Source organism: Alligator mississippiensis, chromosome 4 (genome assembly GCF_030867095.1).
Source record: "Alligator mississippiensis isolate rAllMis1 chromosome 4, rAllMis1, whole genome shotgun sequence".
Taxonomy (NCBI): Eukaryota; Metazoa; Chordata; order Crocodylia; family Alligatoridae; genus Alligator; species Alligator mississippiensis.
Window position 1 is genome coordinate 6,818,098 of NC_081827.1, and position 17,492 is coordinate 6,835,589.

The 17,492-nt window shown below is 46.6% G+C and overlaps 1 protein-coding gene across 2 annotated transcripts in view; it reads right to left on the bottom strand.

Moving 5' to 3' along the window:
- The window catches only part of EXOC4 (exocyst complex component 4), a 558,473-nt gene that overhangs the window by 65,303 nt on the left and 475,678 nt on the right, over positions 1–17,492 (bottom strand). For both annotated transcript variants that reach the window (XM_059725748.1, XM_059725747.1), the window contains exon 14: positions 11,902–12,080. In XM_059725748.1, coding sequence (XP_059581731.1) covers positions 11,902–12,080 — 179 coding nt within the window. The remainder of the gene's footprint in view (positions 1–11,901; positions 12,081–17,492) is intronic.

The following is a 17,492-nucleotide window of genomic DNA, read 5'->3' on the forward strand; positions in this document are numbered from 1 at the left end:
TATCTTGCAGAAAGCAGGCTCAGCCACAAAGTCTAACAGAAGTCAAGTCGGTGTGGAAGGCTTTAGCGGTTTCCAGGTTAAGGGCTCCACCTTGTTCTTTGCCAAACTCCCTTGATACCCATCTTCTCCCAATACTCTCCCCCCTAGGCCCCCCTAAAAGGCCTCGCTCTGCCTCGGGTAAGAGAATAAGCCTGGCCCTGCAGTCCGTAGCAGATCGGCAGCAGGGGTCGATATCCCTAAAGGAGCTGGGAGGCCACACACGTGCCATCCCTGGGCCCCGAGTCTCTACCTGCACTGTGCCAGCTCATTGCTCATCCCTGCCTTCCTTTCCCACGGCTCCTGTTCACCAAACTACTGCCACTTGCAACTGGCTTATTTAACGGTGCTCCCCTCTTCCCATCCCGGTGAACTCCTCGGACAGGGAAACACAAGCCCTCTTTCTCTGCCTCGTCGCCAAAACTGAGCTCTTTAGTCTCTTTACCTCGTAACATGAACACCAGCCACCGCCTGGAAATGCCTAGGAGCCTTCTGAGCTACTCACTTCATTGGGGAGCAACAGTTCAGGATGCACATGCTTGGGTTTATTTTTTTCCCCCATAACTTTCCTCATAGACAGGCTCTCGGTGGCTCCCTTGACCTTTTCTCTCTCCTGTGCTATTCTTCTAACGCTGGCTTCCTCTGCCCGCGACACGCTCTTCTTGTTGCATCTCTCCACCTCGCTGACTTTTCATCTCATTTCCAATCTCTGTAGAAACCATTATCTCTTCTCTGGAGTTTGTATCTTCTCATTTCATTCTCTCATTACCTCTCTCTGGGCTTGTGGCATTTAAACCTGCAAAGTGCTTTCAGATGCAGCTTTTTGAGAGACAAACATGATTTCTTAGCTTGCTTTAACTGAAGGCGCGTTTTACTTTCCTCCTTTGGATCTTAAGTCTTTTCAACCTCTGCTGCTCAAAAAGCATGACTTGCGCCCCAATGCCTCACGAGGCAATGCCAAAATCATCAACATTAAAAAAAAATTAATCATTGCCAGCATCAGCATCTTTTACATTTCTCAACCCTTCTTTTTTTCAGTGAGATTCTCGCCTAATCACGTGACTCCAGGAGGTGAAGATTTAAACAAAGCACAAAATATCACATGGGCCAATAATAATATTTTAGACATTTCTATCTTTTTTTCCGTGTTTTCCCAAACCAACACTTCCTCCCCTGTAACACTTGTGTTTCATAATGCCTACGTTAAAAGAATCGGGAGCTTGAAGCATACATTTCCAGAGAGGTTAACTCTCTCTCCTCCAGCATGCACTTCAAATGCTGGGAAACGTTTTGTGTTGAGGAGGCTATTTGTTAAACATCTACTAAGAGCTTTTATGCCCACCCCTCTTGCCTACCAGAAGATGGGTGAGATGACCTGCAAATCCTTCCCCATCCTGTTTTCTAGCATCTCCATCGGCAGTTGGTGCAGCGTGAACATTTATCCGCTCTTCACGTATCAGATTAGGTGTAGGATCCTGGGATGGGTCCTGGTTTTGTCATCCCAGAAAGAGACATTGGGGATCCCTTCAAAGATCCTCCTTGAAGGCTTTTGTTGCAAGGAGGCTGCTGCTTTCCCCACCGCACGCTCTCCCCGAACTGGCACGACTAGGAAGCTTTCCAATAGGAAGGCCGAGTGCTGCCATCTCCAGCCCTTGCGTGCAAATATCCTTTCCTCCACAAACCGCCGTTCACCTTCTTGCTCGACTAGACCACGGCGATTCCAGTCCCAGAGAATCTCCCGTAATTTATAGACTTTCCGTCCATTCAACACTATGGTTTGCGGACAAGGACGTACAGCTTGGATCTCAAAGTGAATCCTTTCCTGAGAATCTTGATCCGATCCTCTTCTTTGAACCGCGGCATGCTCGAGGTAACATAACGGCCCTAAAAGCTTCCTCATCAACGGGGATCTGGGTTTTCCGTTTCCCATGGAAAAACAGAAAGAAACACGGCTTTTCCTTTTTAACTGAGACAAATACAGGTTTTTTATTTTAACAGAGATGCACGTGAATTTTCCACTTTTGCAAAGAGCGCTCTGCAGGCGGGCAGAGCTCCTGCAAGGGGCAGGGGGAGCGGGAAGAGGGCGGTGAGGCAGGGGCACCGCGTGCATGTGCACACATACACGTGTACATGGCCACCCAGAAGCCTAGAGAGCAGCTCCTGCAGATAAAAGTGTGGTGGAGGGAGGATTGAGGCCCCCTTACGGAGGGAGGGAGTTGGGCAGGGCTGGGGTTGGCACTGGTGCTGAGCCCAGGCGGTGCGGGGGCTTGGGGCTGGGGGCTGGAAAGTGCAGCCGCAGGGCCCTGGCGGGGAGCAGGATGGAGCCATGGGTTTGCAGACCCGGGTCCCTGAACCTGTAGCCCTGGCAGCTGAGCCCCACCTCCAGCAGGGAAGGAGGAGGTGGGGGGGCTGTGGCTGAGGAGTGAGGGGCCTGAACCTGCATCCTGGTGAGCAAAGGGGGTAGGGGGAGCTCTGATATTCCATGATAAAAAACCCAAACTCAGATACCAAAATGTATGGGGACTTGGAATTTACTTTATTATAGTGATTGAGGTACTGGCAGGCTTCCAAACTGCTTTAAAATTGTAAATACGTCAACAAAACTTTCTGTTCAATTGATACCTATATATCTATATAGATAGATATAGAGCTATATCTGGAGAGAGAGCGAGAGAGAGATTTGTTGTTTTTTTTTTTAAATCAGAGTATTTGAGGGGTTTTATCAGAAAAGTTGTGATTTTTAACAGAGAAAACCAGGATCCCTGCTCATCACGGACAGGAAATAGAAGCCACACATGGATCAAGACATAATAATGGACTAAGTCAGGGGTGTCAAACACATGGCTGACTAGCAGCAGTCCAGCAGAAGTTGGGGGCCATGGGCAATGAAGCATGGCCTGCCACAGAATTCGGGGTCCCTGGACCCCAATGGAGACGGCCAGCCGTGGCAGGCGGATGAGCGAGGGCTCTGCAGATACAGCCCTCACTTTCCCTATTGCTGCCTGCCCTTTGATCCGCACCGCTGCCTGCTCCCCGATCCGTGCCACTGCCAGCTTCCAGACTCATGCTACTGCTCACCCCTGGGCCCGCTGCAGCTGCTGCTGGTTCCACAGATCTGGCCCCAGATCCAACCCATGGCCTGGAGCGAATTTGAGTGAATTAATAATAAATTTAGTAATTCCTTAGGTATACACGGTATGATATATGAATCTATACCTGTATGTGGATGCAGTGTAGACATGTATAAACATAACCTCACGTGGCGTAATCTATCTAGGAAACAAAGGCAATTCTGTCTCGAGGTTAGTGCAGTCCCAAGAGTCAATTTACACGCAATGTAAATAAGTGTTGCCTTTTAACCGTCCAAAGTCAGTATATGCAAAGCAACTGGTTGAATTTAAATTGGCATCTCCGGGGTGTTAGGATAATGACTTTATCATCCCTCTTTGCATACGCACACAGAACAGAACATCTTAACACGCATCTAGGCAAGGCTGCCGCATCTCATCTCCCAACTTCGTTTCTGTAAAATATTTGGAAGGCTCGTGTGTTTTAAAAAAAGGGAATGGATGAGAATACATACCATAGCCACATAAAATGAAACAGAAATGGGGGAAGGAGGAGTGGAAAACCCCTGTTTCATTTAATACATCATCTATTTAAAATTTACTTGACTTTTCTTGTTAATTCAGCCTCTACCAGCAACTTTAATCCCTAAATGGGTATTGTTAAAAGGAAGTTTGTATTTCCTTAAAAGACAAGAGAAGACGAAAATGACTTTGTCATATCTGACTGGTTCGGAAAATATAAAATCCAATTCTGAAGAAGTGGAGATAAGGGGAGAGCTATGGAAGTGCCATCAGCTTAGCAAACACTAAATAATGAACAATGCAGAGACTGCCCAGCATGATAAAACACTCTATTAGCAGGCCTGTTTTTAAATGAGTGATAATTGTGCCACATGCACAGTGAAAGGTTATTGAATTTTTATCTGAAGCAAGGGGCCTTCTGACAGGCTAACCAAAAAGTCACCTACATACAGGACTTCCTTAGTGGATTTCCCAAAAGGCTGCCATACCCACCCAACGCTGCTTCCCTTGCCACGGCATTTACAGTTATGATGGATGGTTATGCCTGAAAATAAGTTACCCATTATCTACAGATTTGTATTCATACAGCACCTCCTATGTCACTTGATGGAAAAATTACAGGCTTCCTTTAGCGGGACGCAATGCAGGGAAACAATAAAAGAAAAAAAAGCTATGGACATAGTTCAACAAATGTACTTTTGATAATGCACCAAGAGTGAAATGCTGCTCCGGTGACCTCTCTGGGAGTCTTACCATTGACTTGAATGGGATTTCATCCAAAGGCGTTATATCTACCTACCTATCGACGCATCCAATCTATTCCATTTATATGCTGTCCTTCCCAGCAAAGACTTTGGGTAGCTTACAATAAGAAACCACAATCATTTATAAAACAAGAGAATGACGAGAAAAAAATAACTTAAAAGAAAACTAGAACCGCCGCATCCACATCTCGGCTCCTTGTTTAATGCCTGCACAAACTGGGAGGTCTCGTAGCGTGTCTAGAAGAGGTCCCGGATCGGGGTCTGGCAGGACTGAAGAGGGAGGGAGCTCCACGGCTGAGAAGCAACTGCTGAGAACAACCTCCTATGTCAGGGGCGGGCAATTATTTTGGGCGGAGGGCCGCTTACTGAGTTTTGGCAAGCCATCGAGGGTTGCATGAGAGGCAGCCAGGGGCAGATAAATATTAATTTTCTAAATTTTTTAGGGTCCCTGCGGGCTGGATAGAACGGTCTGGCGGGCCACATTTTGCCCACCCCCTTCCTACGTGTTTTCGACAAGAAGACTTAATGTATCGATGGTAACTGCAGAGGGCTGCTCTTGGCTGGCCTTATGGACCACGATGGGGCATCAGGGAGAAGGTGATCCCTTGGGTGCATAAAGCCTTGACTTTCTGTGCAATAACGTAAGCACCTGGCAAAGCTCAAAGAATTGGACTTCATTTTTTCCCCCCTTTCCCAAGCATACCATACACTGGGAAAACCACCAGACAAAGAACCAGCTCTGAAGAGAGACACTGATAACAGCACATAAGACAATAAGTACCAGAACTGAACAGTGATACAGGCAAGATGAACACAGCATCATTTTATGTTCTGTCTTCTCCCTCCAGCTTAGTTTTGTTGTTTCTTTGCTGTCAAATCCCAACTAAAACAAGGTGTCCATCCTTTCGGGCTGGCACGGATCTCACACTTATCGCTGTATAACTACCCCCCTCGCTGAGTTTGGTGGCTGTTATTTATTCCAATAAATGAAATCCCACGTATTCTGTTTGGTGACGGAAAGCTCGAATTATCATAGGTGCTTCAAAACAAGAAACTAGAAAGCGCTTTTGTCGACTTACAGCCGTTTCACTGCTCTCTCTTGGGTAAACAGTACAAAGTTTAACTGTGACTGTACCAAGGATTTGTCTGTTGATACAGGAGTTTTACAGCTCATGTCTGCATGGCTCTTTGAATGCGTGATGCTTTCATCTCAAAGGAGGAAGAAGAATGAGTTGGGACTGAACGTCCTCCCCCATGTCCTGAAGTTTCCCCAGAAGAAAAAGCTATTTGCGGGCTAGTGATTCCCAACCAGCATGCCTGGAGGGCCTGTCAAGGGTGCCCCACCATGTTAGGCGTGCAAACATGATTTAAAGATAAACCCAGAGATTTCACATACAGATCCATAGTGTCAAAACCATTCTGCCCTGCTGGGGTCTTTCTGAGCTCTTTGCAACAGAAAAACGGCTCTATTATTTTTCGTGAACTGAAATACGAGCGAAAACTAAGAGCTGGCATTTTCTGAGGAGTGCCTTCAGCCTACCAATGGGTGCCTCAAGTCAAAAAACGTTGAGAACTACGTGCGGGACAAAGCGACTCCTCTGACTTTTGCTACGATTGGGAGAAACTGCAGTATTTTGTGCACAAACACTTTACAAAACACGCAGGAATGAATCCTCAAAGCAGCACTAAGAAGTGGCGTCTCTGCCATATGTATGATGGAAAAATTGCCCGACTTTGGGGCACTCATCCCGCTGACTTTCAAGAGGACTGAGACACTTGGGGCATTTTTCAAAATCCTACTTCTCGCTGGGAGTTTCCTCGTGTGAAGCCGCAACGTCAGAAGAAAAGCTGAGACTCCCTAGCTTTTCGTTTCACATTCAGAAAAAACACAGCGTACGGGTTGAGTATGTTTTCTCCCGCTGCGGTGGTTATTCCACGTAGGAGGTAAGAGCTGGTGGGATTACCGCTCCGTTCAAGGGACAGAGGCTTCTGGGGTAGCATCCATCCCAAAATACAAAATAAGGTAGAAGACGGAAATTATTATCAAGTTGGCCTATAGCTCAAAGTCATCCAGAGAGGTAACCAGATGTCTATGACCACAGCAAAAATTATGGAGAAGTGTACTGCAGAGATTATTATACAGAACCAAGGACCAGCCAGTCTCTGGCAGTCATACATGATACTCTAGTTACAAACCACATCCTCTCCCAAAATCTGGGAGCAAAAGCTGAAATTCAGAAAGGCTCCACGGGTCTGGGATACCCCTTTTTAATGGTTGTCCTGCCTTTGACTTTCCAGCCCCATTCATGGCAGCCTGAATTTGGTGACCCATGGCTCAGGAAAGAAGACATCTTCATTAAAGCTTAGCTGTTTTTCCATGTTCTCCTTCATACGCGGTGGGGAGCAGTAATTAGGTGCTCAGATACTATGGTGATGAGCGCAAAATAAAAACCTGTATCGATAAAATGGAGTAAGTGGGCCGACAGCTGGGTGCGGCAGTATTTGACTGTATGAATCATTCAAAAAGTAGGATCTATACCCTTAAAGTCTCCCAGGAGTCCAGTATTCACTGATCTCAAGTATTTTGGAAGTCAGTCCAAGTAATTTTGGGGGTTTTCCTTGCGTCTAGGAGAAAAGCAAGCAGACGCTTCATCTCATTTCTCCTCTGCCATTTAAACCTTGCATCCTTCCCCGAAAGAATTTCACTACTGCATTCTTCACTGCAACTTGCCTGATCTGTGAGTATTTTGGACAGGTCTCATCACCTCTGCTCCTCTCTCCACTTGCTATTTCCCCACATAGATTGCACCCAGCTATATCGATACCCCGTTTATGAGACTCATCTCACGCGGTTTCATTTTATGACCACCAGGTCAACGCTCTCCATCGTTTAGTAACGCGACGAGGTCTCCTCTTGTTTCAGACGCTCCTTGCGCTTGTGTACAGATATTTTAGTGCCTTCAGATAAAGCTATTACAAAGCAAGACCGTTTTTTATTGAAAAGAGGACGCTGCCAAGTAAAATACCGTGCTCTGTGCTTTTCTTATTCACTGCTGCGTGTAACATCCTCTCAGAAGCCTGAAAGTCACGATTGTGCCCTTTTATGTTTGGAAAACATTGATTTTTTTGTTTTATTATTGGAGTTTCGACTAGAGCTGAAATTAAGTGATGTTTTTATTTTTTTTACAACTTTCACTCTTAGGGCATTTCTCCTCTGGGGGCCAAAAGAGCGTTCTCTGCGACGCGGCCTCGGGAACAAGCCGAGGACTCGACGGTTGCTGCAGATTTTTCGTTGCAGGTAGAGGAAGCGCCCTTTCGTAAGTGAAATTCTTCGTAATGGCATGGCAGGTGTTTTTAAAAACCCATTCAGAACCCAGAGAACAGATTATAATGATCTCAAAGGGCCCAAGGATTTTGGCATTGCCCCTTCAAGTGCCAGCTGATCATGCCACCCTGATGATCCCATCATATCTCAGCTAACTATGGTTAGCAGAGCTTAGGTCAGGGGCTTAATGGACATATCTTATCTAAGCGCGTGCTCGACTTCCAGCTTACTTGTGGCCTGAGCTCACGGCGGGCAAAGGAAAGGCTACAAGGACACACCTGAGGCAGACCTCAAGAAAACAGATGCCAATGTTAAGAGCTGGAAGGAGTTGGCTGCTGAGCAATGCCAATGGCGTGCATGGCAGCTTCAACCCAGCACCAGCCTATTTTGAGGTAAAGCGACTTGCCCTTGAAGCAGAGAAGAGAGAGCGGAGGAAGGAAAAGGAGAGGGATCCCAGCCTACAACCTCCTCTCCCCTGCAGAAAGACCTGCAGCTTCTGCAGACAGGTCTGTGGCTCAAGGGTTGGCCTCTTCAGTCACCTCCAGACCCATCAGTGAACCGTGGGAGAGATCGTCCTTGAATCAGAAGATTGTCGATGACGTATTTGGCGTACGAAGCTTCTCCAGGACTAGGGCAGGTGACTCAGGAGATGGATCTTTTCCTTGATTCAGCTAACGGAGACGCCTCAGCACATTGTTAGCAAAGTTGTGCTGAGGAGGCCAACTTTTTATTCCATGCAATGCAAGCATTGGGTGCTGCGAAAGTTTCCCAGCCTTTTTCCCCGAAGAATACGGCTTACATTTTTTCATTGCCAGCTAATGAATGTGGACGCCCAATTTCTAGTCTACCCACACCACTCCCTCCACCCTTCCAAAATCTCCCCTGAGACCTTGGCACCATCTCAGCTTGTGCTGGTGTATCTGAATTGGGACAGGATAATGGTGCATGCGGTTTCAGGTGTCTTGGCTATGTTCCAGCTTGTGCAATTACTTTCTGTTGCTACACATTTCTTCTCTTCCTTTCCTGAGCTCTGGCGCAGGGTTACAATTAAACAGCTGCTGCATCCCACACTGGAGGCATGTCACACAGCCAATACTGCCTTTGCAAGGATACTGAGGTTTAATACCAGTAAAGCACACTGCTACCCTCAGACAAGAGAAGCCACAAAAAATATGCTAAGTCCTATCATAAGCATATGACCCACTTAAAAGTGCTCAGCCTGTTGCACTCCACCGCCATTTGGAGACTCGTGGCATAAGTAGACGTGGAATTTATTATACCCTCTGGATCTGAAAATGCAAAGGTCCCTCGCCTATGAGCCTTACAAGAGACTCTCCATTAGCTAACAGCAGTATAGGCTCTATGACATGCACAAGAGCAGTCTTCACACAGGCAAATACACACAGTAGCTACTTCATTACAGCGTTATTTATTAAGAAAGCAATTAAACCTCCTCCCAGAAGCGATCACAATTAAGCCATCTGCAGTTATAAAATCTTTCTACTATCTGAAAGCTTGTTTAAAAGGAGATGGTTAGGAAGATTGCCAATTGAGTTAACTAACTTCCTGAATGTCCCTCAATTATTTAAAAGGGGGGAACCATGAGAGTCAGTGCTATTCTTGGCAATTAGAGCATGCTTGGGAAAGCATTATACTTGGGGGCTGATAGGCCAGTGATTTTATGCCTTCAAGGAAGTCATAATCACCCCGAGATGTGCCAACACAGAGAATAGTATCGCTACCGAGAATCAGAACAGGGGGTGGCTTTTAGGTCAAAGATTTCAGTGCTGAAATCTGAATGCTGAAAGTTAAACGTGGCTCTATCAACATCGATCGCGCCACTGGTTTCAGAGATGCACACGCAGAAGTCTTACCAAGCTGCAAGCGTCGTCATTTTTCCTAAAAGATTTATTTTGTGCCATTCAAATGGTTACCGTTTTCCTTGTAGAGATGATTCATTCAGAAAATTAGTGGGAGGCAAATACTCAGCTCGATTTTTGACTTCCCGTGCAATGCCACATAATAGCTTTGCACGTGAACCGCTGCACGCAGCCGCCGTGAGGATGTCAGTAAGGAGAGCCACAACAGTTCTCCAGGTGCTTTTCACCCGCAGATCTCCAGGTGCTTTACAGGACAGGGCTGGTTTCACCATCCCCACAAGGGAAGGTCAAGGTGCAGAGAGATTTAGCGATTTGACAGAGGTTAGACCAGACGGTTTTGGGAAAGCCGCAAAGAGAACTGATGTCTCCTGACTTATCTCCACCCTACCTGTTGGATCATGGCGTCTCCATCTGAGACGTCTATCTCCAGCTGCAGGGGTGTATCATCAATGCCAGAGCAGCACCGCTCTCCAATATACAAACCAGACCGTTCCTTGTTAAAAAGAGTCGTTCTAGTTCTTTACCGAATGCATACCAATTCGCTTTTAAAACACTGGATGATCTAATGATAGATTTGATATTTAAAAGCAGTGCCTCAATGGCCCGGTATTAATAGTTGAGTCTACTAGACACTGTCATCAGGTGCCGTGCAAGACCATGGGGAGAGTACTGGGCCAGACCTGATGTGTGGGCAGAAGTTGAGAGCGCTGGAAAGCCGCCCGCCGCACTGCTTGGGCATTTTGATGCCCCTTTCAGGGGAAGCTCAGCCTCGGGACTCCCCAAGAAGCAGCTGAATTTGGCCTCTCCCTCCTGAAAGACCCCCCTGAAGCCAGCCCTGGTGTGGCTTCTCCTGGGGCAAGCATCGGGCTACAAAACCCTAGCCCTGGCTTCCCGGGCAACCCATGGCACCCCCGCCTCTGAGAGCTCCTTCTTCTGAAGGGCGAGGGTTTTCGTCTTCAAAGCGAGGGGAGGCAGCGTGCCGACATCTCAACCAGCACGGCAGACTGCTCAGCTCCAAGCCGTCTTTACTGTGCCGTGGCACTCACCTCCATCCTCCCTTGGACTCTGCTCTGTCTTCCCTGGGACCACTCCTTTTTCCACCCAGCTCTCTCAGGGCTAACACTCGCCACATAAAATTAACTATAATGTCCTGGGGAACCATTCAGGGAGCGGTTTGTGTGGCCTGCTGCCAGGCCCAGACTGTTATCTACCCCTGGGGTGAAAAGGGCATCTTCTTACAAAACTGTTTACAGCAAAGCCTGCTCCTATGTAGCACCCCAAATTGTTCCCCACCAGACCTACAGGCTAGCACTTCGCCCACTTGACCCCTTATAGAATGAGGGCTGGAAGGGACCTCGGGAGGTCACATCTAGTCTAACCCCTTGCTCAAACCACGGCCAGCCCAGCTACATCATCCCAGCCAAGGCTTTATCTAGCTGGGTCTTAAAAACCTCCAAGGACGGAGAGTTCACAACTTTTCTGGGTAACCTGTTCCAGTGCTTCACCACCCTCCTAGTGAGAAAATTCTTCCTAATATCCAACCTCAACTTCTCTTGCTGCAACTTGAGCCCATTGCTCCTTGCCCTGTCATCTGCCCCCACTGAGAACAGCCCAGCTCCATCCTCTTTCGAATCCTCCTTCAGGTAGTTGAAGGCTGCTATTAAACCCCTTCTCAGTCTCCTTTCCTCCAGTCTAAATAAGCCCAGTTCCCTCAGCCTCTCCTCACAAGTCATGTCCTCCAGCCCCTGAATCCTCCACTGGACTCTCGCCAATTTGTCCACATCCTTTCTGCAGCGGGGGCCCAGAACTGAACACAGGACTCCAGATGTGGCCTCCCTGGTGCTGCACAGAGGGGATGAATCACTTCCCTTGACCTGCCGGCAATGCTCCCACCAGTGCAGCCCGGGATGCCGTTAGCCTGCTTGGCACCGAGGGCACACTGCTGGCTCATGTTCAACATATTGTCCACTGTCACCCCCGGGTCATTTTCTGCAGAGCTGCTGCCCAGCCCGTCACCCCCAGCTTACACCAGTGCATGGGATTACTCCATCCCAAGTGCAGGACTTTATACTTGTCCTTGTTGAACCTCATGAGATTTCTTTTGATCCAATCCTCCAATTTGTCTAGGTCACTCTGAATCCTAGCCCTGCCCTCCAGCAGAATTCAAGTCTCCATGTGCATTGCAAAACCCTTTGGTACTAGCCGGTAAGAGGTTTTCCATCCTGATTTCATGACGCTGTCAGTGACTGTAAAACATACTAATAACAATGTTCCCACAGAATCAAAAGCTCTGCAAAACTACTTACTCTGAGCTGTTGAAAGGTTGGAGAAGGCTGCTTTTGTGCGACCAGCTAGCCACTCCAGGCTTTCATGCATGTTGGCCAAGGCCTTCAAGTCGCTGACGTCACGCATGATCTCCTGCTGGGGGATGAGTTTATCTCCTAGGTTCCCAATGAGGACTTCTGACTCTTTGCCGAAGGCAGCCCTGAAATGCAAGTAAGAGCAAGGCAAGTGAGTATATATCACAGAAATAAAAAGACCTGTTGGCGCAATCAGAACATCAGACCCTTGCCACTGAAGGACTGCAAGGCAAAATGAACAGCTTTGACAATCCAGCTCTGAATTATTTTGCACGTACAAATGTCATATTTGGTGAAAAGTGACAAGCAAGGCAAAGGCAGACAAGGTTTCTTGGGTGAATTTGATATATTTTATTAGACCAACCCAAATGGTTGGAGAATAGTTATTAAGCAAGCTTTTGGGTTCAAAAACCCTTCGTCAGGCTAGGCAAGCTTCCTAGATGGAAGAGCACACACCAACTGCTGAAGCTTCCTTAGCCTGACGAAGGGTTTTTGAACCCGAAAGCTTGCTTAATAACTATTCTCCAACTATTTGGGCTGGTCTAATAAAAGATATCAAATTCACCCAAGAAACCTTGTCTGCCTATGTCCTTAGACCAACACAGCTACAACCTAAACCCCTGCAAGCAAGGCAAATGCGTTTATGCAGCACATTGATTTGTACACAACTGGCTTGTATTTAAGTTCTGGAGAAGTCTTTCCCAGGGACCCTCAAGTTTGTTACTTCAACTTCTAGCATCACAGTCCTCTTCTGTACTCTGTCCTAGCTCCCCACCATGCTCCTCTTGAGAGCGCCAGCCTGAGTGAAGAACAAAATCCCGAAGTCCAGAAGTCTTTGGCAATCAGGACTCATAGTAGAGATGATATCTTCTATTAGACCAGCAATGATGGTCTAATCTCTACTACGAGTCATGATTGCCTTTTCCTCTAGACCAATATGGCTACAACCTGGATAGAAGTCTTTGGCCACATTTTTCTGCAGTCATAACCACAACTAAGCACTTTTGTAGGTGGAAACACTAAGGTCAGAAGCTACCGTAGTCTAGTCTGGCTTGGTGTACAACATAGGCCGCAGAATTGAAGGCAGCAGCTCCTATTTGCAAATGCAATAATTTTTTGGATGAAATAAAGTGCGCCTTACTGGGCGCGTCTACACGAGACACTAGAAGTGCAATGGATTAATTCTACTGTGCATTAGCATGTCACAGCAAAAGCCGTGCTAATGCACAGTAGAATTAATCTACTGTGCATTAGCATCACATGAAAGACGTGCGCCAATATGCCATTAGTGCCAATTATGGCGCATTTCGTTCCTGTTATTACATTAATGCACGTGTAGACGTGCCCAATGAAAGACATCCAGCCATGAGTTAAATACTCCACATGCCAGTGCATCTACTACCATCAGTGGTAATTATTCTGATCATTAGTTACCCTCGTTGTTGAAAGTTGTGTCTGGCTGCCACCCTACACTTCCCTAACTTCAGCTTTCTGCTACTAGATCTTGCTATGAGCTTCCGATGAAGAATCGTGCCAGAGTGTAATAGATGAATAAGAGCAGCGACAAGCTGCTGGAAAATAATTCCCCTGGTGGCATTTTGAAACATGCAGCAGTTTTACTGCCAGCATCTCACACGAGATTTGTTTATGTGACTTCGCTACCATTTATTTTTGATTTATTAAATAAAAATATGAATCGGGAGCAGGTTCAGAATCTTAAAAATTCAATTCCATTTCAAAACCGTTCATTTTTCATGGACTTTTACTGTTGCTGCTTAAGAACGGAAAGACGTATTTGCGCTCCGCCCCCCTCAAGATGGTGCTGTAGAGCCGTGATCTCCGGCAGGACGGTTTGAAAGGCAGTGGGGGCTATGGACTAGTGCCGAAGGCTGGGAAGTAAGAATATTTTTGACCGAGGGTTGAATTTGGCCCTTCCCTAGAATGTGCGACTGCCTTTGATGAGTCTCATGGCTGTTTGGAATCGATTAATTCCTTCATCCTCCTCGGGGAGCCCCAGGCCTTCTGGAAGGGTAGGACGCTTTTACTAGATTCCCCGTGGCTAGTCAAAATGGTACTTATGTTTATCACTCTCGTGAGCTAAAGCAGCTCATTTCCCAACCATCGTGCTTTCCTCGCTGCCCCTGCAAAGACCGACAGGGTAAAGAGCACCAATACATTTAATCAGATAATTAAAGCTATAGTCTCTCTCCCTTCCTTTTCTGGCCCCATTATTGTAATATCAGAATATTGTTCTGATATTAGGAGGTTGTATTCTGATATTACAACCTGTAGTGCATCTACCCTCCTCACAAGAGAGCGGTGTAGGGTAGCACCATCTTACAGATCAGGAACTAAGGAATGGAGGCTAAATGCCTTGTCCAGCAGGCACGTGGCAAAGATTTGAACAACAGGTCTTCCCAGGGCCCACCTCACCCCTAACCACTGGGGAACCCTTCCTCCATGGTGTATGTTTATACTTGGCCCACGTCACTTAGTCATATCTAAAATAGCAAGGAAATGGCCGATGCTAGTTATACCCTGATAACCAGGAGATAGCTGTTCTTCAAGTGTCCCATGGAGTGGGCTACATCTCAACAGAAAGTGTCTTATGGACCCCTCATCTCCTCGGTGGTCTTTTCCTTCTCCCACTGGTAGCTAAAACCTCCACGTGGCAACAAGAGCACTCACTCACAAGGAAAAAGAAACAAAAAATAAATACTTTATATATTTTTTACTTCTTTTAATGAGATCTAGCAGTGACATGGAGTTTGCCTTTCTGAAAAAGGTCCATTTTTCCTCCTGAAACCTTCTATGTAACACAAAAGGCAAAGAGGAGACATTCATTGGCACTCACTTGGGGTGATCTCAGGATCACCGGGTAGTAATCAATGGCTCAGTGTCTAGCTGGCAGTGAGTATCAAGTGCAGTGCCCCAGGGGTTGGTCCTGGGGCTGGTTTTGTTCAGTATCTTCATTAACAACCTGGAAGATGGGATGGAGTGCACCCTCAGCAAGTTTGCAGATGACACCAAGCTGGGGGAGAGTAGTAAATGCACTGGAGGGGATGGTTAGGATTCAGAGAAACCTAGACAAATTGGAGGATTGGGCCAAAATAAAATCTCAGGAAGTTCAACAAGGATGAGTGCCAAGTCCTACACTTAGGACAGAGCAATCCCATGCACCGGTGCAGGCTGGGGCAGATGGGCTGGGCAGCTCTCCAGAAAAGGACCTGGGGGTGACAATGGATAATATGGTGAATATGAGCCAGCAGTGTGCCCTTGGTGCCAAGAAGGCTAACGGCATCCTGGGCTGCGTTGGTAGGAGCGTTGCCAGCAGAACGAGGGAAGTGATTATTCCTCTCTATTCAGCACCGGGGAGGACACGTCTGGAGTCCAGTGTTCAGTTTTGGAAAAGGATGTGGAAAAGTTGGAGAGAGTCCAGTGGAGGGCAACAAAAATGGTTCGGGGGCTGGGGGACATGACTTGTGAGGAGAGGCTGAAGGATCTGGGCTTATTTAGTCTGAAGAAGAGAAGATGAGGGGATTTAATAGCAGCCTTCAACTCCCTGCAGGGGGGCTGCAAAGAGGATGGAGCTGGACGGCAGACGACAGGACAAGGAGCAATGGGCTCAAGCTGCAGCAAGGAAAGTTTAGGATGGACATTAAGAAAAACTCTCTCACTAGGAGGGGGGTGAAGCACTGGAGTGGGTTACCTAGAGAGGCTGTGCAATCTCCATCCTTGGAGGTTTTTTTAGGCCCAGCTCAAGAAAGCCCTGGCTGGGATGATGTAGTTGGGGCTGGTCCTGCTTTGATCAGGGGGTTGGATTAGATGCAACCTCCTGAGGTCCCTTTCAACCTGAATTTTCTATGATTTCTATGATTCTCTGATCTGTCCAGCCACTCTCTGACCTATACAACTCTCCAAAACTTCTGTCAAAGCCATGGCAAACAACCCACGTCCCGCAGGATCACACCTTTCCTATTTTTAACCCTGGGGAAGATTATAAATAGAACCCTACAGATGATACCATGCCCTAAATTACTGTGGGTCTAAATATGAAACAGGACGTTTATGCTAAGATGACAAACGTCAGCCAAGAAACGGATGCTGAAAGAACAGCAAATATACAGTTGATTGTTTTCTCAAACATATGCCCTTGGCTGCTAAAGCTCGAGCTCACGTTTCCATCACTACATACAAACTAAAGGCTGCAACGAGACAGCTTTCAACAACCAAATGCATCTTAAGAGACCCTTTATAACATTCTGGAAGAGTCCAGTCATTTTGTTTCTGACTTGCAGTTAATGACCAGCTTTATGGGGCCAATCGTTTTTCTGGTCCTTTGGGTAGGTGTTTAAAAGAAGTTCCAGAAGATACGCTCAGTGCAGTAGCCTTCAATTTCTTCCTCGTTACGTTACCGGGAAATCAATTTTGCAAAACCAAACACCCAAAAGTATGGAAATAAAAAAGGTAAGCTCAACTGTGCAACCTTAACGCTGTCCCTCTGCGTGCATGCATTACGATAGGACTTTCAGATCCGTGACAAATCGACTAGTTTCTCCAAGAAGACTTTTCACCATCTAAATGTACGTATTATCTTTAAGTGTATGTATACGATAGCAGGCAAGTATGGTTTTGGAAAACAGTAACATGCATGGAAAAGGAATGAGAAGGAAGGGACTTCTTGGTTTTCAGCGTCCAACTAGGTAGCCGTAATGGTGCTTTCACAGAATTTCTTCCTGTTGTGTTTCTTCAAAACGAAAGGATTTGGTTCAAGTTTTCAACGGCACCCGGACAACTTTCGACAGAGCACACCTGGAAAATCCCAGCTCCAAAGGCTAATGCTTTAAAAAGCAGAAAAGTATTAAAAAACAAACAAACCCAGGGGCTCATAATGAAGGGTTTTATGAAACTTCAACATTAGCAAAATACTCTGCTATACTGAGATACACTTATCTATCTATCTATCTATCTATCTATCTATCTATCTATCTATCTATCTATCTATCTATCTATCTATCTATCTATCTATCTATCTATCTATCTATCTATCTATCTATCTAATCTGCCCATGCACAAAGAAGAGAGAAAATTACTACATATCAACTACACAACGGGTGAAAAAGAAAAACCAAAAGTGTACGTCTGTCTTCGCTGTCCAGCTGTGCCTTCACCGAGCTCGTTCACCCTTATTCTCGTGTTTGACATGAACCCTGGAGGCCTCATTGCCTTTTTGTCCTGTTAGTTCCCGCAACAATTTGTGCGCACATCAATGGGGTTTGCTCTTAATTTCCTGCTTGCCAAAGAATGGAGGCTCGGCCTAGCTACGTCCTCCACTGAACAAAGCACTTCCAGTCCCGGTATCGTGCCATTGCCCCTTGCCCTCGTTTCTTTGGGATTCGTTTTCAAATACAGTGACCGGGATTGTGCGCAACATTTCGGCTTGCGCCTGTCCTGCCGTACTGGGTACCATATAACAGGCGTATCATATTCCTGGCATTGTACAAAGAGGAGCAGACAGAGAAGGCCACTGCCCTGCA